The sequence below is a fragment of the Colossoma macropomum genome, unplaced genomic scaffold (assembly GCF_904425465.1).
Source record: "Colossoma macropomum unplaced genomic scaffold, Colossoma_macropomum, whole genome shotgun sequence".
Classification (NCBI taxonomy): domain Eukaryota; kingdom Metazoa; phylum Chordata; class Actinopteri; order Characiformes; family Serrasalmidae; genus Colossoma; species Colossoma macropomum.
The window spans coordinates 737,784-765,577 of NW_023494784.1; the positions used below are offsets into that span (position 1 = coordinate 737,784).

General features: G+C 40.1%; 1 protein-coding gene across 2 annotated transcripts; it reads left to right on the forward strand.

Moving 5' to 3' along the window:
- Positions 1-1,418: 1,418 nt before the first annotated feature.
- Positions 1,419-26,988, forward strand: LOC118811062 (poliovirus receptor-like). Of its 2 annotated transcripts, XM_036575274.1 has the most exons (13): positions 1,419-1,673; positions 4,874-4,983; positions 6,064-6,150; positions 6,438-6,687; positions 15,416-15,712; positions 16,054-16,168; positions 18,368-18,516; positions 21,927-22,032; positions 23,172-23,220; positions 24,578-24,652; positions 24,740-24,817; positions 26,517-26,594; positions 26,669-26,988. In XM_036575274.1, the coding sequence occupies exons 1-13, from the start codon at positions 1,616-1,618 to the stop codon at positions 26,717-26,719; spliced, it is 1,503 nt and encodes a 500-aa protein (XP_036431167.1). In that variant the 5' UTR covers positions 1,419-1,615; the 3' UTR covers positions 26,720-26,988. The 2 variants fall into 2 exon arrangements, with proteins under 2 accessions (XP_036431167.1, XP_036431175.1); XM_036575282.1 differs by lacking the exon at positions 6,064-6,150.
- The last annotated feature ends 806 nt before the right edge of the window (positions 26,989-27,794 follow it).

Below are 27,794 nucleotides of genomic sequence, written 5' to 3' on the forward strand. Positions count from 1 at the left end.
ATAACTTGATTGATTTGCAGTATCAGCTACTTGTTTCAGAAACTATATATATATACTGTATACACTCCCAGAATGACATCACTGCATCACTGCATCATTACCCACGAACCACACCCCCACCCCCTCCCCCCAGTTAATGCCTCACAGCCACAATATATTTTAAACCTGTGCAGTGTCTGTCATGATGGCCACATTAACCAAACAGATGAAGGTGTTTAACACTTTACTAGCAGCAGTTTAAACATCCTGCTGTGCTCTGTTTTATTGGAGTCTTGGTTTTGAAAGCCCTGCTTTCTACAGGTTATTTAAGCTGGTTTTAACTCTACACTCAGACTCTTACTGTGTAAAACCATTTTTAAAGATGGTGTTCGCTGCTGTTCAGAAGTTTAAACATGAACAAACGTAGCCTTCATGAGATTCTCTGGGATGACCAAAATAAAGACGTCTGCTTTTGCTAAATAGACACAGCAGCAGCAGCTCTGTGTGTGAGAAGTGTTGGTCATGTGGTTGAAATTCTGATGGTGTAAGATAAGCTTATCTCACACACGTTTGTCTGTTCTATCACCAGTTTTCAATAGTTTTTTTTTACTAGAAAAATCCTAAATTTTCAGTTTCTGCTGCCTTTAAACTTTAAAAAATATTTTAAATGATCTTTGCATTCGTTTTATAAAAAACAATAAAAGCTTAAATTTCCTGCATTAAAAAATTCCTGGAGACTTCAGGATCTGAAAGCTCGTCTGTGTGAAGGTATGATTTCTCACTGGCTGAACTTCAACAGACACTTCATTACATGGAGACACTTTAGAGCAGAGTAAAACAGCTGCACACAGTACCAATGTGGTCCGGCCCATTTTCCTTCTCAAATACAGTCACATGCAAAAGTTTGGGCACCCTGGTCATATTCCATGTTGTTGTTCATTGTTGTGAATAAGTTGCACATCCTCTACAGAGACACACATCTGCACATTATAATACACAGTTACTGTTTATTTACTGAATTTAACATCTTGGAGGAAAATAAAACATAAAATGTGACCTGTGCAAAAGTTACAGCACAAAGTTAAACTCAGGAAATAAATAGAAACTGTACTGTAACAGTGAGAGTGCAGTGTTTATGATGGCCACCAAACAGATGAAGGTGTTTGAAGTTTAATATCAGGACACAGGAGAGTCCAAACCTGATAGAACATCATCAACCCTTTCTGTAGATAAAAGGACAGAAATAGAGCAGTTTAGAAGAGGAGCTTCATCTCATATCACTGCTATCATAACTAACCCTTTCCTCTCTGAAGTGGCAGCGTTTTTGGACTTTAATGTATGTCAGTAGGTTTTGATCTGACAGTGATGAGATGATCCTCACAAAGAAGAACAGAAATAAAATAATCATCACACTCAGACGTCTTTCTGAGAGCGTTGAGTGAAAAAGGAAGTGACTCTGAGCTGAAAGGGGAGGAGTGACGACAGAACACACAATGCAGATCACGTCTTCAGTGTCTTTGCTGACTTTCTCTCTGCTGAGATCAGAACAGTTCATAAGTGTAGGAGAGTCAGAGTGAGGAGCTTCTGGACCTTCTGGACCTTCAGGTATCCGCTGTGTTTGAAGAGTGATGCTGCCATGTTTTCCCAGAGCTCAGCAAATATTACAGCAGCACTGATCCTCATTTTACTGGCAGGTAAACTTTACATTTATTTACATTTCTGCTCTTAATGTGTTTGTGTTCCACAGCGCTGATCTACATCTGTGTCAGATTAACGTGTAGAGACTAAAAATCCTTCAACATATAACAGTTACAGTGTGTTTCAGAACATTTTAATACATTTGACACGATTCAGTCATTCAGACAGCAGAGCATATTCTGAAATTATAACCTCTGGTCAGACACGGATTAGGCAGCTCTGTTCATTCATCCGTGGAACGAGCTTTTTTCCCACCGTGGAATGAGTCGAAAAAACTTCAGCAGAAAAGCTCCACTCGTCTTTTCATTTTGTTCAGGTGTTTTCACGCTGCAGCGGCTAAAGTGCACCAAATCACACACGTGTTCATTTACCGTCAGATATTTTACAGGGTCCTTACTCTCTTACACTCTCACATCTGCCACCATGAAAAGCAGAAAACAGAGACACTTACTGTCTACGTTTATCACAAGCAATAATGATAAATCTATTGATTTCTGCTTCTTTATGATTGTTTACCACTATATTAGTCATATGTTTACCTGCTCGGGGACTACTTATGGAAATTAGCTTTTAGCTAACTCTTGTGTGAAGCTTTTCTTCTCTTTTGAGATGAATGTATTTTATACAGAGTCCTTGACAAAATAAACATAATGAACTAAACACAACTTGAATTTAACCAGCCAGGTTGCTGACGCTAGGCCTAAATATATCCTGTGATCCAAGTTCCAAAATTAAATTAAATCTTAGCTATTTGTGTTGCTCTGATGTTATTCACAGCAGTTTTTGCTGCAATATGAATGTTTGCAAAGAGTAAAATGTTAAACAGGCAGGCAGTAAAACGCTAATATGCACTGAGAAAAACACTCTGGGGTTCTCTCAAATGATTCGTATGAGCTCGTCTCACCAGCAGCAAACTAAAGCAAAGGTCGCTGGACACATTCCAGACACCTGAAAATGTCAGGGGACTCATATATAAAACACACTTTAATTTATTAAAAAAAAAATGTTCTTAAGATCAGTTCTGAACATTTGCGTACGATATGTCACTTTAAATGGGACATCCACCAATTTATCAAAACTTCTGCAAAACTTAATCATTAGGTCATTCAGTGTGGTTTGGTGTGAAATGGTTCAGATGTCTTTACCGTGGTGGTGATAGGAACCAGAGGTCGCCATGACTACAACACAAATATAGACATTTTGTTTACTATCCAGAACCACCAGTGAACCTACACGAGTCTTCTTCATATGAGATTTATATGTAGTGTTCATGTTTGTAAAATATTGGAAAATCTGAAACGTAATATTCAAAAATTCACAAACATTCAACAGCAAATTCAAAAATTCTCTGTAAGTTTATCTAGAACAGAGCGTTTCACACCAAACCACTCTGAATGACTCTGTTTACATCTTAACCACCTAATTATTCATACGTTTTGAAATAAATGGTAAAATTCTCCTTTAACATTGTGATGTTTATCACACACAAAAGCAGATTAGTTTATGATGTAGAAACGTTGTGGGCTTCTTTTCATGCTAAAAAACCTGGTGAGAGACATGTATGGAAAATAAACAGGAGGTTAAATAAAGCACACAGAAGATCGGAGAGAAAGAGAGAATGTTCAGTGCTAAATGCAGGTTTTTTAGTTTGTTCCCCCCTGTAAGGGAAGTTCACCACAGCGCAGCTCTGTGGTTCTGATAAAACGTGAGCAGTAAACTCACATGAAAGAGAGAATTCTAATGAGAAACAGTGTGTTTACTATTAACTATTAACTTGGAACAGATTGACCTGAAATGTGCTAAAAGTGATAAATGTCACTTTTCCTCCACAGCTTCTTCCACTACTGTTTACTGCTGATAACCTTATCAACTGGGTGCACACCAGCACACAAATAAGACCGTTATACATCAGCTGTGTAGATTTATCTTGTTGGGGGGTTTCCTGCTGAAATCTTTCCTCTCTGGTTTTTATTTGATTATTACTTACGTGACTGTAAAAAGAGATGTAATCCAAAAGTAACGTTACACACACACACACACCCACACACACACACACACACCCACACACACACACACACACACACTCACACACACAGACACACACACACACTCACACACACACACAGACACACACACACACACACACACACTCACACACACACACACACACACACACACTCACACTCACACACACAGACACACACACACACACACACACTCACACACACTCACACACACACACACACTCACACACACACACACACACACACACTCACACTCACACACACACACACCCACCCACTCACCCACACACACACACACCCACACACTCACACACACACACACACACCCACCCACCCACACACACACACACCCACTCACACTCACACACACACTCACACACACTCACACACACACACTCACACACACACACACACACCCACCCACCCACACACACACACACACACTCACACTCACACACACACACACTCACACACACACTCACACACACACACACACACTCACACACACATTCACACACTCACACACACACCCACACACACACCCACACACACACACACACACACTCACACACACACACACACACTCACACACACACTCACACACACACCCACACACATCATTAACACCTGTTAGCTCTGTACACAAGCTGCAGCAGATGCAGTAGAGGATTTATAATAGCCTTCAGGTGGGCTACGATCAGGCATTCAAAGACCTTCACGACTACAGAGGTTAGGGCTACTGACCTGTAGTCATTTAATCCAGTGCTGTTCATTTTTCTTGAGGACTGGAATGATTACAGATGTTTTGAAGAACAAAGGAACAGAGCAGAGTTCCAGGGATTTGAAGTTTCTGCTAGTGGGTCACAGCAGTGCTGTAGGGTGGATGGAGAGACTCCGTCTGGCCCTGGACCTTTTTGCACCTTCTATCTGCCGAAAAGCATCTTAATGTCCTTCATGTTGATGGGGAGATGAGTGGGTGGGGGGTGGCAGAGGTGAAAGAGGCAGGGTGGGAAAGGAGCGCAGGGGACTGGCATGATTGACTACTGTGATTTTGACCGAACCGTCACTCACCCTGGACACTCTCAAAGTGTCCTAACCTGGCTAAGGTCAGAGGTCACCTGTGCTCAGTGCAGTATCCTGTCCTCAGGCCCCTTGTCTTCCTCTCTCTGCAGGGTCGTTGGCTCAGCGTGTGAAGGTTCAGCCGGAGGTGGTTTCGTATCCGGGTCAAGTCGTATCCCTGCGTTGCCAGTTTCCTGATCCAGGCCAAACTCAGCTCACACAGGTCAGAGGTCACCTCACCATAATCAGTCCAGTAGCTCACAAAAACACGGACACAACAGGCAGCTGGTCTCTGTGTAGATAATTAATGCACCTATTGATCACCGGTCAGTGACCAGACGAGTGTAGAGCAGGGCTATCATGGTGTTCTTTGGTTTTTGATTTGTTTAATTTGTCAGTTTTAAAGGTGAATGAATAGTTTTGGTTTAATATTTTTTTTTTGAAAAGTGATAGTTTTAGTTTAGTATTTATTTATTTTAAGTTTTAGTTTCTGAAACAGCCTGTTTTGAATTCGATGTCCCTTTGATGTCATAAACACATTTCCACTTATCCACCTCTATTTCCAATGAGGAGCAACACAGAGCAGCCAATCAGAACAGAGCTCTTTTACACATATCAGTCTTAAAAGCATGGCAATCAAAACAGCCTGTTTAACTCTGAGGGATGAAGAGGTTTAACAGTGGCCATGTAAAAATTAACGATGACTTTTTTGTACATGAGCTTTATGAGTCGACCTCAAGGGAAAAAATAAGTAGCAAAATTTGTAGGATGTGGCTCCTTAATTGAAATAATGACTTCAGTAAAAGTACTTCTTCAAAAGAAAATATTTGAATGCAAGTACAAAGAAAATTTTGTATTGGTCAATTATAGAAAATCACCAGTATAGTTGAAAAAGTTTTTTTTTTCCTTTAGTTATATTGTTTTCTTTAGTTATAGTCAGTAATGAGAAAAAAACTACCTGCCTGCTTTGAAATCACTGACTAATTGTTGACTTATGCCATTTATCATAATTATCATTTTTTGTGATTTTGCCAAAATATTTATAGCAACATGCAGATAAAGTGCCAGTTAAACTGAATCTCTAACCTGAATATGTCTGATTTTATTATTCCTGTTAATAATATTAATATCATTAATAATATCAATGTTAAAAATATGCTTAGCTATATGGCAGATGAGGGTCACCCTTAATGTACTCTGAGTTTAAATAAAGGCTGGTTGGCTGATTTATGTGATATGATTTGTGCTTTAATATGAACACATCAGTATGATGAGTGTAATTGTAGGCGTGGTTTGTTTACAGTGTTTAGTGCAAATTGCTGTATGTGAGCTTCAGCCACCTGACAGAAACTTCTCAGTACATCCAGCATCGATCAGCACAGAACCTGAAGTCAGTTACACTCTGTTCTTCTCTTCTTGATGAACCTTTAGACTAATATGAGATGCTAAATCTCAAAGGTCAGAGGTTTGACCAATCACAAAGCACTGACCTGCGTAACAGAGTTAAACACAAAAGAGGGATCAGTGACTAAAGCAAAGAGATAAAATGGAACTAAGGAAAAAGATTAAGTTTCTTCCTAATATGTCTGAAAGAAAAGTGTGTCTGTTTTATAGATGATTTAATGTTTATACTGATATTTTGTCTCTGTTTGTGTTTTCTCTCTTTCTGTGCTGTAGGTGTCCTGGATTTTCGAAACAGCTGCTGGTGTCCGAACCAGCATTGCAGTGTTTCACCCAAACTTTGGAATTAATTACTCCAAGTCCCCGGTGACTGGCCGCGTTAGTTTCACGATCGACCCGCCCCAACTGGAGAATCCAACCATTCAGATCACAGACATGAAGTTAACCGATGAGGGAAAGTATATCTGTGAATACGCCACTTACCCCAGTGGAAACGAGCAGGGCGTCACCAACCTCGTCATACTAGGTGAGCAGTAGGCAAGACTGTGTGTGTCTGTGATAAATTTACTACAAGAGGTGTAAACTGTGATTGATTACAATAATATTCAATGTGCTGATTATAATAATATTCAATGTGCTGATTATAATAATATTCAGTGTGCTGATTATAATAATACTCAATGTGCTGATTATAATAATATTCAATGTGCTGATTATAATAATATTCAGTGTGCTGATTATAATAATACTCAATGTGCTGATTATAATAATATTCAATGTGCTGATTATAATAATATTCAGGGTGCTGATTATAATAATATTCAATGTGCTGATTATAATAATATTCAGTGTGCTGATTACAGTAATATTCAATGTTCTGATTATGATAATATTCAATGTGCTGATTATAATAATATTCAGTGTGCTGATTACAGTAATATTCTATGCGCTGATTATAATAATATTCAATGTGCTGATTACAGTAATATTCTATGTGCTGATTACAATAATATTCAGTGTGCTGATTATAATAATACTCAATGTGCTGGTTACGATAATATTCAATGTGCTGATTACGATAATATTCAATGTGCTGATTATGATAATATTCAGTGTGCTGATTATAATAATATTCAATGTGCTGATTACAATAATATTCAATGTGCTGATTATAATAATATTCAATGTGCTGATTATAATAATATTCAGTGTGCTGATTATAATAATTTAGTGTGCTGATTATAATAATATTCAATGTTCTGATTTATAACAATATTTAATGTGCTGATTATGATAATATTCAATGTGCTGGTTATAATAATATTCAATGTGCTGATTACAATAATATTCAATGTGCTGATTATAATAATATTCAGTGTGCTGATTACAGTAATATTCTATGCGCTGATTATAATAATATTCAATGTGCTGATTACAGTAATATTCTATGTGCTGATTACAATAATATTCAGTGTGCTGATTATAATAATACTCAATGTGCTGGTTACGATAATATTCAATGTGCTGATTACGATAATATTCAATGTGCTGATTATAATAATATTCAATGTGCTGATTATAATAATATTCAGTGTGCTGATTATAATAATTTAGTGTGCTGATTATAATAATATTCAATGTTCTGATTTATAACAATATTTAATGTGCTGATTACGATAATATTCAATGTGCTGATTATGATAATATTCAGTGTGCTGATTATAATAATATTCAATGTGCTGATTACAATAATATTCAATGTGCTGATTATAATAATATTCAATGTGCTGATTATAATAATATTCAGTGTGCTGATTATAATAATTTAGTGTGCTGATTATAATAATATTCAATGTTCTGATTTATAACAATATTTAATGTGCTGATTACGATAATATTCAATGTGCTGATTATAATAATATTCAATGTGCTGATTACAATAATATTCAATGTGCTGATTATAATAATATTCAATGTGCTGATTACAATAATATTCAATGTGCTGATTATGATATTATTCAGTGTGCTGATTATAATAATATTCAGTGTGCTGATTATAATAATTCAGTGTGCTGATCATAATAATATTCAATGTGCTGATTATAATAATATTCAGTGTGCTGATTACAGTAATATTCAATGTGCTGATTACAATAATATTCAATGTGCTGATTATAATAATATTCAATGTGCTGATTATAATAATATTCAGTGTGCTGATTATAATAATTCAGTGTGCTGATTACAATAATATTCAATGTGCTGATTATAATAATATTCAGTTTGCTGATTACAATAATACTCAGTGTGCTGATTATAATAATATTCAATGTGCTGATTATAATAATATTCAATGTGCTGATTATAATAATACTCAATGTGCTGATTATGATAATATTCAACGTGCTGATTATAATAATATTCAATGTGCTGATTATAATAATACTCAATGTGCTGATTATAATAATATTCAGTGTGCTGATTATAATAATATTCAATGTGATGATTATGATGGTTCAATGTGCTGATTATAATAATATTCAATGTGCTCATTTTTATTATCAGAATATCTTCATATGTAAAAAAAAAACAGAAATGGCAAAAAATAGCACGTTTATATAGTCATTTTAAAAAGCTTGTGCATTAAAATGTGCAGAGGTGTGTCTGTGTAGAGGATGTGTTCATGTATTTTCACTCAGAAAATCAACAACACATGTACTTTGACCAGGGGCACCTAAACGTTTACATCCGGCTATTTTTTTATACATAACTGCACAAAGGTATTCAATTTGATGTTAAAAAAATAACAGCATTAATATTAATAAAACATTAATAATATTAATAAAAAATAAGCCATTTATCTGGGCTGTTTTGCCAGTAAGTGTTTTATTTGCTCATAAAAACACTATTTTTTTACATTTTACCATAAATACAATAACATGACTACAACAGTAGTTATTTAAAGGTGCAGTGTGTGAGATTTCGGGGGATCTATAATCAGAAATGAAATAAAGTAACAAAACCATGTGTTCATTGGTGTGTAATCAGCTGTATCTATGAATCATTGTGTTTTCATTAGCTTAGAATGAGCCCTTCATATCTACATAGGTAGCAGCTCCTCTTCAACAGAGGCCACCGTGTTGCTCCGGCATGTTTCTACAGTAGCCCAGAAAGGACAAACCAAACTCTGACTCTAGAGGGCGGCTTTCACGCTTTTACACTGAAGTGGCAGCTTGAATTTTTTGGCGCTGTAGCTCCGACTGGAAGACCTAGAAAGAAGAAGAATCAGTGGAGCTTCCGGTGCTGCTGACCATTTTGTGCTGTGAGAAGTTTGAGTACCCAAATTTAGACAAATGGAGGATCAGACTTATTATTTAGCACCAGAAAAAGTGAGAGAGGGTGAATCCTCAATCAATGAAAACAGGAAGCAAAAAGAAATCAGGACAGACGACGGCAAGAAACCTGCAGGGTTTTACTGCGTAATTAGAAAGGGAGGGGTGTGGGGTTCAGTTGGTCTGCAGCCTCACCACTGTAAATCTTACACACTGCACTTTTATGTATGCCTGTGTTTTTGTTTAACCTTTGTAATCGGTTTGGTTAATCAGTCCTTCATTACGTTAAATCAGGTGCTTGATGGAATGTAACTGTTATAGCTGGAGGTGTCCAGGAGAAATCTGGAACCAAAGTTTGTTCTTCACATTAGCTCACAGGATCAGCTACTACTTTGAAAAATAGAAATACTTGTTACTTTTACTGTGTTTGTTTATTTGTACTTATTCTGATGATAAACAGTGTTTTTACACGTTCAAGCACAGTCTATATGAAAATAAATGGTTTTAAAGAATGTGCCTAAATGCTGTTGAGAATTTTGCATAATACTGTTTTGATAAAACACAGTTCAGCTGTGGCTGACTCCACCTGCTGGTTAGGTCTCCCCATCACACAGTGCTACCAGGCTGAAAGGGTGAAGGTTCTGAGACACGTTAAGCTCCACCACATCCTCCAGCACTGCAGTGTCACTGGGCAGCTCAACACACTTGGAGAAGAACAATAACTGCTAATTCTTTTACTCCAGCTAACAGATGCCTGTGTTGGCTAGCACTGCGCTGAGTCCTGGGGGAGAGGGAGGACCGTCCTACCCACCCAGAGTCTGATTATACTGTCTTGGACTCCCACTGGCGGATGCCTGTGGCACGGCTGGGAACTGCAATTCTCCGAAGTTTAGACGTTTGCACCACTCAGGAGACAAATGTTTGTTTATATTCCACTACAGTCACATTTGCATATTCAGTATATTGTTAAACATAAACATAATTCTGAATCAGACCAAAACTGCCAAAAGCAGCTGAATCATATTAAAACTTCACGGGGCACTGAACTGTTTCCTAAGTTGTCTAATCGAATCGTTGATCAGAGATTTACAGCCATGTTTTGCACCATATATTGTCGTGTATCTTATGTCGCCGTGCCCCTCTCTGTCCTGCTTCAACTGTTTTCAAAAATTATATTGTCAGATTATTTGCGCCGCTGTTTATGTGTATGAAGTTTGGCAGTAACCTTGGCCAGACTCTCGCTGTCCCCCTCTATCTCTGCGCCATTGATCTGCCTGCTTATCACACTGAGAGGCTGCTCCTCTCCTTGGTTCACCGTCTCCCTCACTTTTCTCCCTCACTTTGATGTCTTTCTCCGAGTGGAATACTGGTACAATGTGATGCTGTGGACCGAGCCAAGTGGTCATCTCAGCTTTTTTGGAGGTTTTTTGTCCTCTAACTCTGAATGTAGTCTGTTACAGACTGTTACAGACGCTCCCGTTCGTGTTTTTCGTTTTTTTTTTAACTTTTATTTATCTTTCTAATATTTTACTTATTTGACAAGGCAACTTAGTGAAGCTGTGCCCTCTCGAAACATGCTAGTAGAGAGAGTCTTGGTCTGTTTTTTCATCGTGAAAGTGCTTCTTTCACTCTCCTGGTCCACCGCTGTGCAGCAACATGGCCGCTTTGTTTACACTCGGGATCAGCTGATCGCGCTGAAGCCGGCCGGCCGGCATGGCGACCAGGACAACTAACATCCCCAAAGAGCTTTGGAGACGGACGCACAGGGGATGCAGAGGAGGAACAAAACAGCGCACGGGGAAAGCGAGGGTGAGACGACGGAGGCTTATGGAGAAGAGGGGATATAAACCGCATCTCCCCTCTCTCATCATGGGCAACGTGAGATTGCTGGTTAATAAAATGGACGAGCTAACAGCATTAGCCAGGAGTCAGAGGGAGTACCGGGAGTGTAGTTTAATGTGCTTTTCGGAGACATGGCTACACCAGGACATTCCGGATGACAACGTTTCCATCGATGGCTTTCGGACTATTTGGGCTGACCGGGGCTGCACCCAGAGTGGTACGCGTGAAGGAGGAGGGCTCGCTGTGCTAGTTAGTAACCGCTGGTGTAACCCTGGTCATATTACCATCATGGAACGTGCCCGTTGCCTGGACATTGAGCTGTTGGCTGTTGGATTGGGCCATATTATTTACTGCGGGAGTTCTCCCATGTTATTATCGTGACTGTTTACGTTCCCCCCTCTGCCAAACCAACGTCGGCTTGTGACATCATTCATTCAACCATAGCGTGTCTCCAAACTCAACACCCGAGTGTCTTTATCGCCATATCGGGTGACTTTAACCACGTCACTATGGCCAAGGCACTACCAAACTTCACTCAGTATGTGGACCCACCAGAGAGGAAAGAACACTGGACCTGCTGTATGCTAATGTTAAGGATGCATACAGCTGCTCCCCCCTCCCCCCTCTGGGTAGGTCAGACCACAACTTGGTGAACCTCAGTCCCTGGTTTGTGCCGCTGGTGAAGAGTCAGCCTGTGACCACACGGACAGTGAGTAGATGGTCTGAGGAGACTTATGAGGCACTGCAGGACTGCTTTGAGGCTACTGATTGGCCGGCACTGAGAGGACATCGACGGGCTCACAGAGTGCATCACGGACTACATTAACTTCTGTGTGGACTCCACTGTCCCAGCCAGAACTGTTAAATGTTACCCAAACAACAAGCCGTGGGTAACAAAGGACATTAAAGCTCCCCTTAACAACAAGAAGAGGGCCTTCAGAGCTGGAGACAGGGAGGAGTTGAGCCTGTGCCTCCCAGCTTTGTGGAGTACTGCACCATGTCTTCAACATGAGCCTGAGTCTCCAGAGGGTCCCTATGATGTGGAAGACGTCCTGCATTGTTCCTGTTCCGAAGACGCCGTGACCCAGTGATGTCAAGGACTACAGGCCAGTGGCACTGACGTCCCACGTCATGAAGACCATGGAGAGGCTCGTCCTGGATCAGCTCCGGTCCATGGTCCAGCCACTTCTGGACCCCCTCCAGTTTGCCTATCAGCCCCATCTGGGAGTTGAGGACGCCATCATCTACCTGCTCAACCGAGTCTACGCTCACCTGGACAAGCCAGCCAGCACTGTGAGGGTCATGTTTTTTTACTTTTCCAGTGCATTTAACACCATTTGGCCTGCTCTTCTGGGTGATAAGCTGACAGTGATGCAAGTAGATGCCCCCCTCGTGTCCTGGATTGTTGACTACCAGACTGGCAGATCACAGTATGTACGCCTGCAGCACTGTGTGTCGGACAGAGTGGTCAGCAATATTGGAGCCCCGCAGGGAACTGTCGTCTCTCCCTTCCTTTTCACCCTCTACACCATAGACTTCAGCTACTGCACAGAGACCAGCCACCTTCTGAAGTTTTCTGATGACTTTGCAATAGTTGGATGTATCAGCAGGGGTGATGAGGACGAGTACAGGGCGACGGTGAAGGACTTTGTCGCATGGTGCGAGCTGAACATGACAAAGACAAAGGAACTGGTGGTGGACCTGAGGAGGGACAAGGCACCGGTGACCCCTGTGTCCATCAGGGGGGTCAGTGTGGACACTGTGGAGGACTACAAATATCAGGGAGTGTATATTGACAATAAACTGGACTGGGCTAAGAACACTGACGCCCTCTACAGGAAGGACCAAAGTCGTCTCTATTTTCTGAGGCGCCTGAGATCCTTCAACATCTGCCGGACTATGCTCAGGATCTTCTATGAGTCTGTGGTGGCGAGTGCTGTCCTCTGTGCTGCTGCATGCTGGGGAAGCAGGCTGAGGGTGGCAGACGCCAACAGACTCAACAAACTGATCCGCAAGGCCGGTGATGTTGTGGGTGTGGAGCTGGACTCGCTGATGGCAGTGTCGGAGAGGAGGATGCTGTCTAAGCTGCAGGCCATGATGGACAATAGCTCCCACCCACTCTACGACACAGTGATGAGTCATAGGAGCACATTCAGTGCAGAACTCATTCTACCACAATGCACCACAGAGCACCACAGGAAGTCATTCTTACCTGTGGCCATCAAACTCTATAACTCCTCCCTCAGTGTGTGACACTAAGGTTCATTTGTGCAATATTCAATACCGAATTGTACTGTTCATATGTATAATAATAATAATAATAATAATAATAATAATGTAATTGTTTTTTAATTGTGTGCAATAACTCAATAATTTGAACTGCTTAATACAGTATGTTTCATATTTATTATCACAGCCACTGCCACTTTACTGTATTCGTAAGAATTTAAACATGAATATATTGCAAATTTCTCTTTTTTGTTTTAAATTATTATTAGTGTTTTGTTATTTTACATAAAGTATCTGTCTCTCTATCTATCTATCTATGAACATGGATTTCTGCTTTGCAACCAGCCAATGAACTCAGAACATGATGTGGCGTAAGTGTAGCATAAAACACAAACTTCATGTTTGTTTTTTAAACATTGAGTCACTTTAGCAGAAAATATGAATAAACATCATCTAGAAGATAAAGAATATTTAAATCCTGCAAGCATGTTGTTGGTGTTTTGTTGGCGTCTTGCGGTGTTGTGTTAATCACTGCTTGCCTTTTTTGGGAGAGTAGCCTGATTTCACACATGCGCAGACTGGGAAGCCAAAAGGAATCAGACTAATGCTAACCACACACTAGAACTAAAGTCTGACACCCTCTCACATCTAAAGACAGTGTCACGGTTTTTAGTCACAGACTATGATTTTGCAAAGGCTAAGAATCTTGCAGTGTCACTATTTACAAGACTGCAACTAGAGTTTAGAGATTATTCCCCATCATGCACCTGGTGGAAATTTACAAGCAGTTCCTTCCACTCTATAGTGGTGCAGATGGGAAGATACGTTGGCTGGGTGTGTAAAGATCTGGGGCTCAGCCCAGTTCACTGTAGAGCTGTTTACTCTGGCAGATCATCACCCAGAATCTTTTAATTAACCTGTAAAATGTGATGATTCTTCATTGATGATTCTTCAATAAAGCCGTTCCTGAAGTCGTCTACACATTTCCTTACATCACCGTTACACTCAGTGAACCTGAAATATTAAAGCAGTCAGTTTACATTTTAAGTTAATATGGAGCAGATTTGCCTTTTTACAGAGATTCCAGGCTCTCACGCATTTTCTCCCTTGCTCTCTCTCTCTATCGCGCCGTGCGCCTGCGCTCGCCCTCTCGCGCGCCCCTGGCACGTCACTATTTGCATGAGCCAAGACTTAAAAACGTGTGATAATATTAAACATAGTTGATTCTGTCGCAGCGTCAAGACGAGAAAACGACTGACGTAATACGGCCGTCCTGACCAGCTCACACTAAACGATCGAGATGTCGCGAGCGTGTTTAAACCATTCACTGTATATAGTTCCAAACTGCACACTCTCATACTAAACACTATGTCTAATCAGTTCACCAACAGTGGTGCATTCAGCAATGTAGTATTTTGATTTGGCACGATTTTGAAGGTGGCTGCTTCGCTCCTGAGTGGTGCAGCCGTCTAAGCTTGGCTCATCAGGTGATCGCGAGCCTCATCCTCGCTGATGCCACAGCCATTCATGACTACGAGTCCAAGATGTTATAATTGTCTTCCCTCTCTGGGTGAGTAGTGTGAACCGAGCTGGGCGTCTGTCAGCTGACGTAACAGAATTAGCAGTCAGCGTTCTCCTTCAGACGTGTTGAGCTGTTTCTGTTGGTTTAGCAGTTTGAAAAGGTGTAGTGGAGCTTCACGTCTCAGAGGAAGCTTGTAGACGACTGATTCTACTGTTTTTAGCTACACAGTGTACTTCTGTCCATTTTTACAGAGAACTGTACATCAGAAACTACATTAGTTGCAACTCTACTTCATCATCCATCATCTAATCTCTTTCTTTCTGTTCCAGCCAAGCCCTCAAACACCGCCTCCACAGTCACTGTACAGGCTGGCACAGCCCCGGTCATTGTGGCCCGCTGCGAGTCGGTCAACGGGCGTCCGCCAGCCACCATCTCCTGGGTGACTTCAGTGGGGGGCAACGGAACTACCCCAACGGAGATGGATAACTTGGACAACACGGTGACGGTGAAGAGCGAGTACTGGTTGGTGCCGACTCCAGCTGACAATGGCAGAGACATCAGCTGCGAGGTGTCACACCGGACACTGACCAGCCCAGAGACTTTCCCCATGAAGCTGGTGATTGAATGTATGTCACAGCTCAGAGCACGAGTCTCAAAAGCCTCATTATGTCCAGATCACTGCCTGACTGTTACTGTAGACACTCTGGTAAACTCGAGCGACTCAGGAGGGAAACAGGAGCATGTTTTTCACTGGAACCAATACAAATGTATTCCACTCTAAAGGCTATTGAGCTCATTGACAGTCAGGAACCTGCAGAGCTGCTGCACTGGATTAGCTTGTGCTCTGCCTCAGGGCTAATGTGGCTCATGTTGTGCTAGTTAATGTTAAAATAATAAAACCTTTATGCTGGCAGCACATAGTTAACCTTTACCCTTTCTACAACCCCCCCCTCCTCTTTTCTCTCAGATCCTCCTCAGGTGCAGATTGTGGGGTATGACAGTAACTGGTATTTAGGACGCACAAATGCAGTGCTGACCTGCCAGGCTCAGGGGAACCCTCCCCCCACCATCACCTGGAGAACGTGAGTATTTCCTGTGCAAACGCCTCAGGACCATCTACCGCTGCCCAATGAGCTCCCTTCAGTGGGCTCTATCAGTGTTTTTAATGATTTCCCATTAGCCTCTATTAGTTTCCATTAGCCTCCATTAGCCTCCTTTCCAGCCTCCTCGTCTCCTTCCATCTTGCTGACCGTTCCTGGTTTCCATAGTCACTGCTGGACTAAGCTTTATAAGCTTGACCCTCAGGCCTTTTGACGTCACTGTAACCTATAATAAATACACAGCTTATCCTGGCAGCTGGAGTGGTCAGTGGCTGCTACAAGGGCATTGGATTTGATGGAGGCCAGAGGCTTCAAGATCATTCAGGAAGAGATGGAAACCATGTCTCCTGACTGTTCACAGTGCAGTTCCACCCATATTTCAAAATATCTCCATAATTCAGTTAAGATGTTAAGTCATTCAGAGTGGTTTGATGTGAAACGGGTCACTGTAGAGAAACTTACCAACTCAATCACCAACGAATTCTTTACAGTGATGGTGATGGGAACCAGTGGTTATGATGGTTGAACACAAATATAGACATTTACTATCCAAAACCGACCTACATGAAAAAATATGTTTCCTTTGGGGACTGTTTTGCTCATAACACCCTGATAAAATTATGTTTTAATTTACATTTTAGATCATAAAACAATCTCTCAGACATTTTGCTCTGAATGTGTGAACTTTCTGTGATCTGGTTAATTGCTAATTAATTTTTATTGCTCTCTTCAAATCACTTAATTCAGCCTTCTAAGATCTTCAGAATTCAAACGCAGGAACATCATTAAAGGATCAGTTTATGAATCAAGTTATGAATGATTTATTAGTGTGTGATATAGACAGTTTACACAAAGCTACAACAGCGTCCATTACTGAGCTGAACAGCCTCGTAGCTTCAGTGCAAAACTAAAGGAGCAAACTTCAGACTCCAAACACGTCTCAGCTGAGGGGCTACTTTTGGTTTAAGGGGGATTTTTCACTGAAATGGCACTTTAATTAGAGCAGGTCATCTGGTTTTTAGCCAATCAGCTTCCGCTGTTTGTGTGGTTTCTGAGGTTTTTTCTCTTGGTCCCTTTTTCCGTCTCTCTCTCTCTCTCTCTCTCTCTCTCTCTCTCTCTCTCTCTCTCTCTCTCACCCTTTGTTCTGAATTATTCCTCTCGCTCTCATTTCTGTTAATGTTAACTGATCTATTCAAGCTCCTCAAGCGTGTTCTTTCCAGTCTACTGTTGTGAAGTTGGACAAGCTTTGGCAAAAATCTCATTCAACCTAAACTATAATTACATTAAGATGATATTTATGTAAATTTTATGGAGTGAATCTTGTTTTTGTGATGTAATTTCAGGGATTTCTTTACAGGGGGTAATGATGGGAACCAGTGGTCATGATGGTTGCAGCACAAACATAGCCATTTTTTTACCTCCAAAACCACCAATGAACCTGTTTTTGCTTGTAACGCCCTGATAAAAACACATTTTAACCCCAACCCTAATATTTTATCTCAAAACTATCATAAAACAGTTTCTCAGTCATCAGGCAGTGAATTCATAACCATTTCATGTAGGAACTTTCTGTGAGGGAGCTTTTAGAGGTGGACGTCTGGTTCCTATCACTACCACTGTGAACAGTTCTTTCACACCAAACCACTCTGAACCACTTAATTATGCAGAAATTTTGAAAAAATTCAGTGGCGTTCCCCTTTAACTGGAATGCTTTCCTAATAAGAGATTGTAGCTTATCTCAGTCTTTCTTTTCAGCAGATAGAAATTTTTACTTTACCGATCTTTACTGATGGAACTCTCCTCTTCATCCTTACGGTTGTTCAAAGTGTGTATTAAAATAATACCAATGTAACACGCCATCAAAGTAAGAAATCTAATAAAGCTAGTTAAGCTAAAGAGTCTTATCCACCAAAGATATGGATCATATCATTAATGAATATTAATCAGTGATAGATGGAGCCTGATGAATGTTTATTAAAGACATGATCCACATCTTTGGTGCATGAAATCAAGTGTCATATGTGGAATATAAAGACGTTACTGGATTACAGTGTTTTTGATACATAAACACACACAGACGTTGTTATCTGTGGATTTCAGAGGTGAAAAGGTGAAATAAGTAAAAATACAGAAAAGGACTCTTTAACGTTGTTTTGACGTTGCTTTAACGTGCCGTGACAGGACGTCGGGTCTGATGCCGGAGACGGTGCAGGTGAAGGAGAACAAACTGACCGTGCTGAAAGTGGACGAGACGGTGAGCACCACTTTCATCTGTGAGGTCAGGAACGGCGTCAGCACAGGAACAGACCAGGTCACCGTGATGGTCAGGGGTGAGTGAAACCATCCGTATACATGCACTAGGATCACTGTTCACTCTCACATGGCTGAGCTTCAGCTCCACAGAGGAGCTGTGATTGGTCAGGATGCACACAGCACACAGTAAAACACACTGTGATTGGTTGGAGGGCTCATTTGCATATTACAGTTTTCTGTGATTTCAATATTGAAAAGGCCAAAATCACAATAAGTTAATAAATGATATATTGTGCAGCTTTATAGTGTCTTTTGTGAGACGTGGAGCTGAACACCACCAGAAATCGCCCGATATTCTGGGTTTCCACTCCCAGGGGATTGTGGGTAGTGGCGTAAGGCAGTTTGTTGGATCCATACTGTTCTTTTTTTACGTTTACTCATCACTTCATTCGTCCGTCTGTCTCCATATTCTGTGTTTCACCTCTTTCTCTCTGAATGTGTGGACGCTGTTGTTTCTTGGACAGTTTGTTCAGGAACAGCCTTAAAGGAGTAGTTTGTGTGTGAAAGTTATGAGTGTGTGATGATGACAGTTCACACACAGCTAACTGGTGTACAGAGCATACCAGCTAAACCAGCATCGGAGCTTCAGTGCAGTGTGGTCTCTACGTTTTTCTGTCTCTCTCTCTCTCTCTCTCTCTCTCTCTCTCTCTCTGCTTCTCTTTCTCGCTCTTTCTCTCGCTCTCTCTCTCTCTCTCTCTCTCTCTCTCTCCCTCTCTCCCTTCATTCTGACTCATTCCTCTCGCTCTCATTGTTGAAGTGTTAATTGATCTATTTAAGCCCCGCCCTCAAAATATTTTTTTATTGCTCTCTTTAAATCACTTAATTCAGCCTTCTAAGATCTTCAGAATTCAAACGCAGGAACATCATTAAAGGATCAGTTTGTAAAAGTTATGAATGATTTATTAGTGTGTGATGATGACAGTCTACACAAAGCTACAACAGCGTCCATTACTGAGCTGAACAGCCTCGTAGCTTCAGTGCAAAACTAAAGGAGCAAACCTCAGACTCCGAACACGTCTCAGCTGAGGGGCTACTTTTGGTTTAAGGGGGATTTTTCACTGAACTGGCACTTTAATTAGAGCAGGTCATCTGGTTTCCAGCCAATCAGCTTCCACTGTTTGTGTGGTTTCTGAGGTTTTTTCTCTTGTTCCCTTTTTCCGTCTCTCTCTCTCTCTCTCTCTCTCTCTCTCTCTCTCTCTCTCACCCTTTGTTCTGAATTATTCCTCTCGCTCTCATTTCTGTTAATGTTAACTGATCTATTCAAGCTCCTCAAACGTGTTCTTTCCAGTCTACTGTTGTGAAGTTGGACAAGCTTTGGCAAAAATCTCATTCAACCTAAACTATAATTACATTAAGATGATATTTATGTAAATTTTATAGGGTGAATCTTGTTTTTGTGATGTAATTGAGGTTTTTAGGGATAAACATCTGATTGATCTGCTAAGCGATGGCACAGTGAGATATAAATACAGCTGTATCAGTAACGTCAAGCTGCTGTGTTGGACCAGAGTCGTAACTAGCTAACAAAACTGAAGTTGGTGAACAGGCTGTTAAACTCATCAGTCCCACGTTTATACCTAAACACTTCAATTACACAGCCACACAAACTACACCCAGTCTCAATCTCAGCAGTTTGACCTCTGACCTTGAACACACAAAATAAATATTATCTGAAATGAAAAGAAAACTCTAACGTATGTCTGTCAGTAAGAACTGAGTGCTGCACTACAGTCTCTCTCAGGGTTGAATGGGCTTCTTGTCAGTGTTATAGATGGACAGCAGGTTCTCTCTAAACAATAAAGAGGAAGTCAGGTTCCCTAACCTCGACTCACTGATGCACACATGGTTTCTCAGTTTAGTTCTGATTGTAAATCAGATACATAGACATGCTGACTGGAGAAGGACAGTGGGAGGCATGTGGGAGATTCAGAGGAAAGGTTTCGAGTGTGTGTGTGTGTGTGTGTGTGTGTGTGTGTGTGTCTATATACGTATATAAACTCACCAATATATACACCGACTGGCCGGTTCATTAAGTCCTCCTCTTTGTTTCTACACTCACAGTCCACTTTGTCAGCTCCACTGACTGTATAGGAGCAGTCTCTTTAATTACTGACTGACAGAGAGAGAGACTGAATAACTGACAGTATCCAGTGATGAGAGGCTGAAACAGTGAAGGTCACTGCAGTTACAGGAAGAGTGGCTGAGAACAGTGACCTACACTTCAGCTGGTCTTCCACACAGGAGGAGTTTAACACAGACTTACAAACAGAGGCGTACAGAACTGAACACTCTCTGCAGGCTGACTGTCAGAATCAGTGACGGGCATTTCAGTCAAATCTGATCTTCAGTTTGTAATAAAATTCTAATGTCTTTTCTACATGATTTCATCTTCAGTGGTTCAGACTACTGTAACTCTCTACCTGCAGAATCAGCTCTTCTTCCCTTCACAAGAACTCTCGTCTTTCACTCATCCTCGCTCTCATAACCACATTACAGCTGTTCTCCATGATCTCCACTGGCTTCCTGTAAAGCACCGCCTTCACTTCAGAGCTCTGACCGACCTCCCTCCTTCTTACTGTCTGATCTCCTCCTTCACTGTAAACCCAGCTGTTCTCTCTGCTCTTCTTCAGCTGATTTACTGAACATTCCTCCATCCAACCTTCACAGCTTCCAACATTCCCTAGTTCTGCTCCTCGTCTCTGGAACTCTCTTCCTCCACAAGTCCAGCCGTCTAATTCTCTTCATACATTTATTTCAAATCTCAAAATCCCGTCGTTGTTGATGTTGTTGTTGTTGTTATTATTATTATTATCATTATTATTTTTAATGAAACATGTTGGAAAATACTCACACAGTGTGATATATTAAGATGTATTTTATTGTAATAATAAATACTGCCCAGTATATCTTGAGATATACAACCCCGTTTCCAAAAAAGTTGGGATGCTGTGAAAAATGTAAATAAACACAAAAAGCAATGATGTGCAAATCATTTAAACCCTGTATTTCACTGAAAATACTACAAAAACAACATATAAAATGTTGAAACTAAGAAATTTTATTGTTTTTTGAAAAAGCAGCAGCAGCAGCAAGAGACTGAAGAGCTAAAAAGCTTGAGTGTGAGAGACTGAAAAGTCTAGCCAGCTTAAGCCACTGAAAAGTGGCCAGCATAGTTTGGGTTGTTTGGAGTTGGTTTATTTGCTTTGCGTTTATTTGTTAATAAATATGGCTGCTGCAGCACTGAACCCTGCCCCCAGCGTCCTCCTTGAGCCCAGGGTAGCACATGACGTGCTACAAGTAGTTATTTACTTTCACTGTTGTATATGTAAATTTATTCTAAACGTTCGAGAATGTTTTAAGGCTTCCTAATTTCAGTAAAATTATAACTGGACTGAACTGAAGTATAATTTCTCTGTTCTTTTTCCAGGCCTGCATTTTCACACTGATACAGATAACAGGACTTTAGTATATGCAGCTTCTGGAGTCGTCGTGGTTTTGATTCTGATGTTCATTGCTGTCTTTTTGTGGATCAGGTGAGAATCGGAACTCACATAAGACGTTCTGCTCTAATATAAGTAGTGTAATATAGTATATTATATAGTAGTATAATAGAGTATATCAGAGTTGGGAGGGTTACTTTAAACATGTATTCAGTTACAGATTACTGATTACCTGTTAAAACACTATAGTAACCTAATCCAAAGCATTACTCAGTTAAGGTAACGTAATATGATTACTTTCTGTTACTTCTGGATTACTTGTACTTTTAAAGTCGTATATTAAATAAAAAACAGTACTTTTTCTTCAAGAATTTGACTATTCAAATAAGCTGTGATGCAGAACTTCAGAGAGGACAGGATTTAAGCAGCTGATATTGAGCCTCACACAAACGTCTCTTCTGTCACATTTAGTGAAGTTTGAATTTAGATGTGTCAGCATGAGCAAAAGGTGACAATCTCAGAGATCAAGGCTTCTTCAGCTCCTCTGAACAATGATTTGAAGAGGAAAAGAACTGATGCTCTGTAACTGAAACTGATCCAGTCCATTGAGTTCAACATCCATTCAAAAGCAGTGTAGTTAAATCTACACTGCTCTTCTGGCTAATGTTAGCTCACTCCATGTTACAGTCTGGCAGCTTAACGTAGGAAAAAGTTTGATTGACAGATAGAAAAACTATAGAAAACTAGAATAAAAGAGCTGCCTTCAACTTTACGTTATGTAAACCAGAGTAAACGCCTGATTCAGATATATTATCTCAGTTCTGTGAATGAAAATGAAACAGTTTCTATATTTCTACAGATTCCTACCATCAGGACTCAACTCCCTTCTTCCCAAAATAAAAACAAACATACACAATTTATGTGACAGATTTCTGAATTAAAAAGGCCAAATTTGACAGCAGACGATGAGTTTGTGTTTAATCCTGCTGGTAATCAGCCTGTTTTTATACTGTGATTAGATTACTGTCTTTTTTACTGGGACTGTAATGGATTACAGTTACCTTTCTTTGGATCCCGACTGTGTAAAGCCGTTACATGTATTCTGTCACTACCCAACCCTGAATACAGTAGAGAGTAAAATAGACGGTGTGCAGTTTCAGAACATTAACAGGAGTTGATTTAATGCTGGAGATGTGAATCTGAAGGTCATTTTCCTGTGAAAACTCCAACAGGAGACGAGCAGCAGTGACCAGCAGAGAGAGAGAGGAGAGCAGTGGAGAGGTGAGTTTTAATGAGGGAGTTATTTGGATCCAGTCAACATGATTTCCACAACCGATTAATTGATTAACTGGAAAAAGAAACATGCAGCCAGTAATCAGTAACTAACGTATTCCACATCACACACAGTGGGCCTTATTCATCAGGCTACATACGGTTAAATCTGAACGTGCAAATTTAACTGACAAGTTTGTGATTCATCAGTTTCATCTTTTCCATATCTGTACAATCAAACTCACATCTGGTAAGAGTGTATAAAACTTTGTTTAACAGCCTACAACAGAAACAATTAGAAAATAACAGTAATACTAGTAATTTGTGCACTTGGCTATCCAGTACAGAAGTGTCTGGACTTATATTCAGGCACATTGGTATAAACAAATGCTGCGACTATTATATTATCAATTAAAGACAGTTTGCACTCTGCTTATGTTTTACACCTCTGACACTGACACTGTGAAAGTTTCATGAATCAGACACAGAGCAGTCAAACATCATTTAAATCTGTCAAAGCTGCACTGTTTTTAGTACAACTTGGTACAGCTTTAAAAAAACAGAGATTATTCCTCATTTTGCACAACATTATTTCAAACACAAAACACCTGCCCGATCCTCTACAGCATAGTATTATCAGGACCGCTACTACCAGACACTACTTCCCACATTCTGAAAGAGTATGAAGGTAAATTAAGAGCTTCACACTGTTATTAACTTAATTAGTTTGTGTGGTTGGTAACACTATGTAATCAAACCTGATACCACAAAGGCAGATCGATTATCAGCTCCGTGTTCAGTGAGCTAAAGCAGCGCTGTCTTACAGACGGGAAGCTCAAACACAGAGAGAGAAAGTTTGCTTTAAAAGGACTCTTTACCGTGAGGACGAGCCGGTCTGTGAGCTTCAGCCTTCTAGAATAAACCACCATGCTGAGCTTTTCTGTCCTGAACGTGTTTCTCTGGATCTTCACTCAGGACAGCTGTGCTGCTGTCACAGGTCAGCCCAGTTTCACACGTCTAACAGGAAACCGTCTTTTTAAATGATGTTGTAGTGAAGTGTCCCCATATTTCTGACTGGAGATCCTGTACTAAAGTCTCCATCTTCTGTTTTCCCTCTTTTATTTTAGTGATGTAAACGAGGAGCGCAAACATCATCGAGCCATCTAATTAGGAACCAGATTCACTGGCAACTATTTTCTATTATAGACGTTATCGATATTGATGTCAGTGCATGATGTCACTGTTTGTCACATACAGGCTGCTTAAAATTTCAGCACCAGAGCTTAAAACTCTTCCTGTATCCCTGAATGAGCATCTCTGACTGATCCTTATAAACTGAAGCTGTTTCTCCTCGTCTCTCTAAAAGGCTCCAAAGTCTGGAGACGACACTTACTCAGCTCTGAACCCCAACACCACGTCCTCCGACTACGACACTCTGACTGTAAGTCTGGAGTGTTTGTGTGACTGAGTATTATTGTGGTTAATGTATTTAATTCATACGTATTTTTAATATTCTTTTATTCTACAGCATGTTAGAGACTCTCCCAGTGACACATACTCAGCTCTGAACCCCAAAAGCATGTCCTCTGATTACGACACTCTCACTGTAAGTCTGGAGTGTTTCTATAATTGAGTATTATTATGGTTATTAGTGTATTTAGTTTTGTAAGTATTTTCCAGCGTGTTATTCATGTTAGATACTGTTCTAGGGTCAAGCATTAAAGATACACTCCAGCAGAAAATAACTGAATGACACATGAAATCATTCCAATGTTCAGCAGTGCAGCATGAGGTAAAGAGTAATATTTAATATTCGTAACTCGTGAAGTGGACAGTGTTCTAAACCCAGAGAAATGGCCGCCATGTAGAAAGCGGCAGTCACTGTAGTGTTGGAGATTTTTTTGGTTCTCCTGATCTAGAACATCAGGAGAGAGTTTATTTCAGCATACAGGAGCCTGTACTGTACGAGTTTGAGCCTGTGGAGCACAGAGTTCAGGAGAGAGTTTGACTGCTAATCTTAGTTTTATTTCTGCTGTGAAGCAGGAATAAATTCAAACAGATCTGCCAGTCGTGTGTTGTTACATTGTTTAATGCCGCAACTTCATAATTCATTTTCAAGTAGCCTTGCATTGTCAGATTAGCCTATCACTCATTTCTGCTAGCTTCTCTATGGATCTCTATGAATTTGTAGTGTTGTTGGCGCCGATCTAGCAATGTTGTATAATCACATCTGATGCCAATTCTAGCTTAAACACTGGCAGATGAAGTTTAAAACAGACATAAAACCATATTTTTATTATGTGTACAGTTTTAGTGTGACTTCTGGAATGATCTGGATTTGAAGCTTGTTTCTCAGTATGAATAAGCCTGTTAGCCTATTAGCTACCTGCTAACATCATCTGGAAGGATATAGTTCAGTTATGGAGAATATAAAGTGACATAAGCTCAGAAAAAGTGCTTCAGAGCAGAAACAGTCAAATGCAGACATTACGCTCCAATTTACTAATAACTGCATGAAGTTGAACATTTAGACCCTTAAGCAGTTTCTGAAATCCATACTTCATCTAACAGAACGTCACACATGATACACTGGAGCTCAGCTTCAACAGAACCTGGTGTAATGAGTGTGTACGCCTGGTGTCAGTTCACGTTTGGGAAGAAGATCCTACAGAGTGAATCTGCAGACTGTAGTGATTAAATTGACTGATGACAAAAAGATCTTTACCAGGTTGGCAAGAGAAAATATTTATAACTATACAGCACTGAGCTGAAGTCTGAGAGAAGAGACGGGTTTAGATGTTTGATTTGAATATATAAAGAGAATTAGACGGCTGGACTTGTGGAGGAAGAGAGTTCCAGAGACGAGGAGCAGAACTAGGGAATGTTGGAAGCTGTGAAGGTTGGATGGAGGAATGTTCAGTAAATCAGCTGAAGAAGAGCAGAGAGAACAGCTGGGTTTACAGTGAAGGAGGAGATCAGACAGTAAGAAGGAGGGAGGTCGGTCAGAGCTTTGAAGTGAAGGCGGTGCTTTACAGGAAGCCAGTGGAGATCATGGAGAACAGCTGTAATGTGGTTATGAGAGCGAGGATGAGTGAAAGACGAGAGTTCTTGTGAAGGGAAGAAGAGCTGATTCTGCAGGTAGAGAGTTACAGTAGTCTGAACCACTGAAGATGAAATCATGTAGAAAAGACATTAGAATTTTATTAGAAACTGAAGATCAGATTTGACTGAAATGCCCGTCACTGATTCTGACAGTCAGCCTGCAGAGAGTGTTCAGTTCTGTACGCTTCTGTTTTCATCCTCAGCCTGTTAGAGACTCTCCCAGTGACACGTACTCAGCCCTGAACCCTGAAACCAGGACGTCTGATTACGACACTCTGACTGTAAGTCTGCACTCTGTGTACCTTCATTCTCTGGTTGAGCTTCATAACAGTTCCTAAGATCTCCTGTTTTTCAGGTTGTCCGTCCTCACCCAGTGATGAGAAGAGCTCCAGAGAACGAGAACTAACAGCTGTGTTCATTTACTCTTCATTCACCACTGTAGCTTCAGCTCTATGGACAGAACATTAAAGAGGCGTACGGAGGATTTCTGAGGATTAAAGAGCTTTTAGAGCTCAAAACACATCAGATGATTCCTAAAGTCAGAGTGATTCTCTCAGATCAGTCAGAGGAGCTTCTGTTTATGAAGGGTCTTTATTCACTGTTGTGCTTTTATACACCATGATGATTCAGACACGGACCAGAATCAGACAGTTCTGATCACTCAGGATGAACAGAGTTAAGATTATATGAATCCTGTTTGATTAAAAATGTAATTCTGAACAATCTGGTTTATTTATATCTTTTTTTACAGGTTTGCTTGTATTAAATCACTTTTTTGCATTTGTTTTATTATTTTATTTAACTAGATCCTCATAAACTCTTCTATAGCTGTGCTGTACTGTCATTATTCTAAATGTGTGACTAAAAATAGATTATTAATAAAGTTTTGAAGCAGGTATTGTCTTCTGTTTAATGGCCATATAGTGTCTGTGTATATGTATATTTTATGTGTAAGTGTCTTAATGCACAGATCACAGGACTTAATAAGGCAATAATAACAGAATCTATCAGGAGTGGCGTCACATCTTTAAAATTGGGGGCAAAACTTGTTTAAAAACTTGGCTGGCTGAGTGAAAAACTGCAGCTTGGCCACTGAGTGAGTAACTAAAACTACCTTTCATGTCTTGCTAATAACACGTCTCTGTAAACATATTCATATTTGTGATGTTGTATCTTTTCATTTAGTTTGATTTGCTTCACATCTCAACAGCTAAAGTAATTACACTCTGAGTATTGTGTGTATTCTGTTACTGTCAAATTTACCACCATACAAAATAGAAAAGAGACACTTAACATCTATTATAGCATATATATATATATATATATATATATATATATATATATATATATATAATAATAATAACACAGAATTCTTTTAGAAAAATAATCACACCATGTCATTTTCCCCATAATTACACCATTCCTACTGTCTGAAATGTGAAAATGAGACGCTTTATTATTTTCGCTAACTCCGGATACAC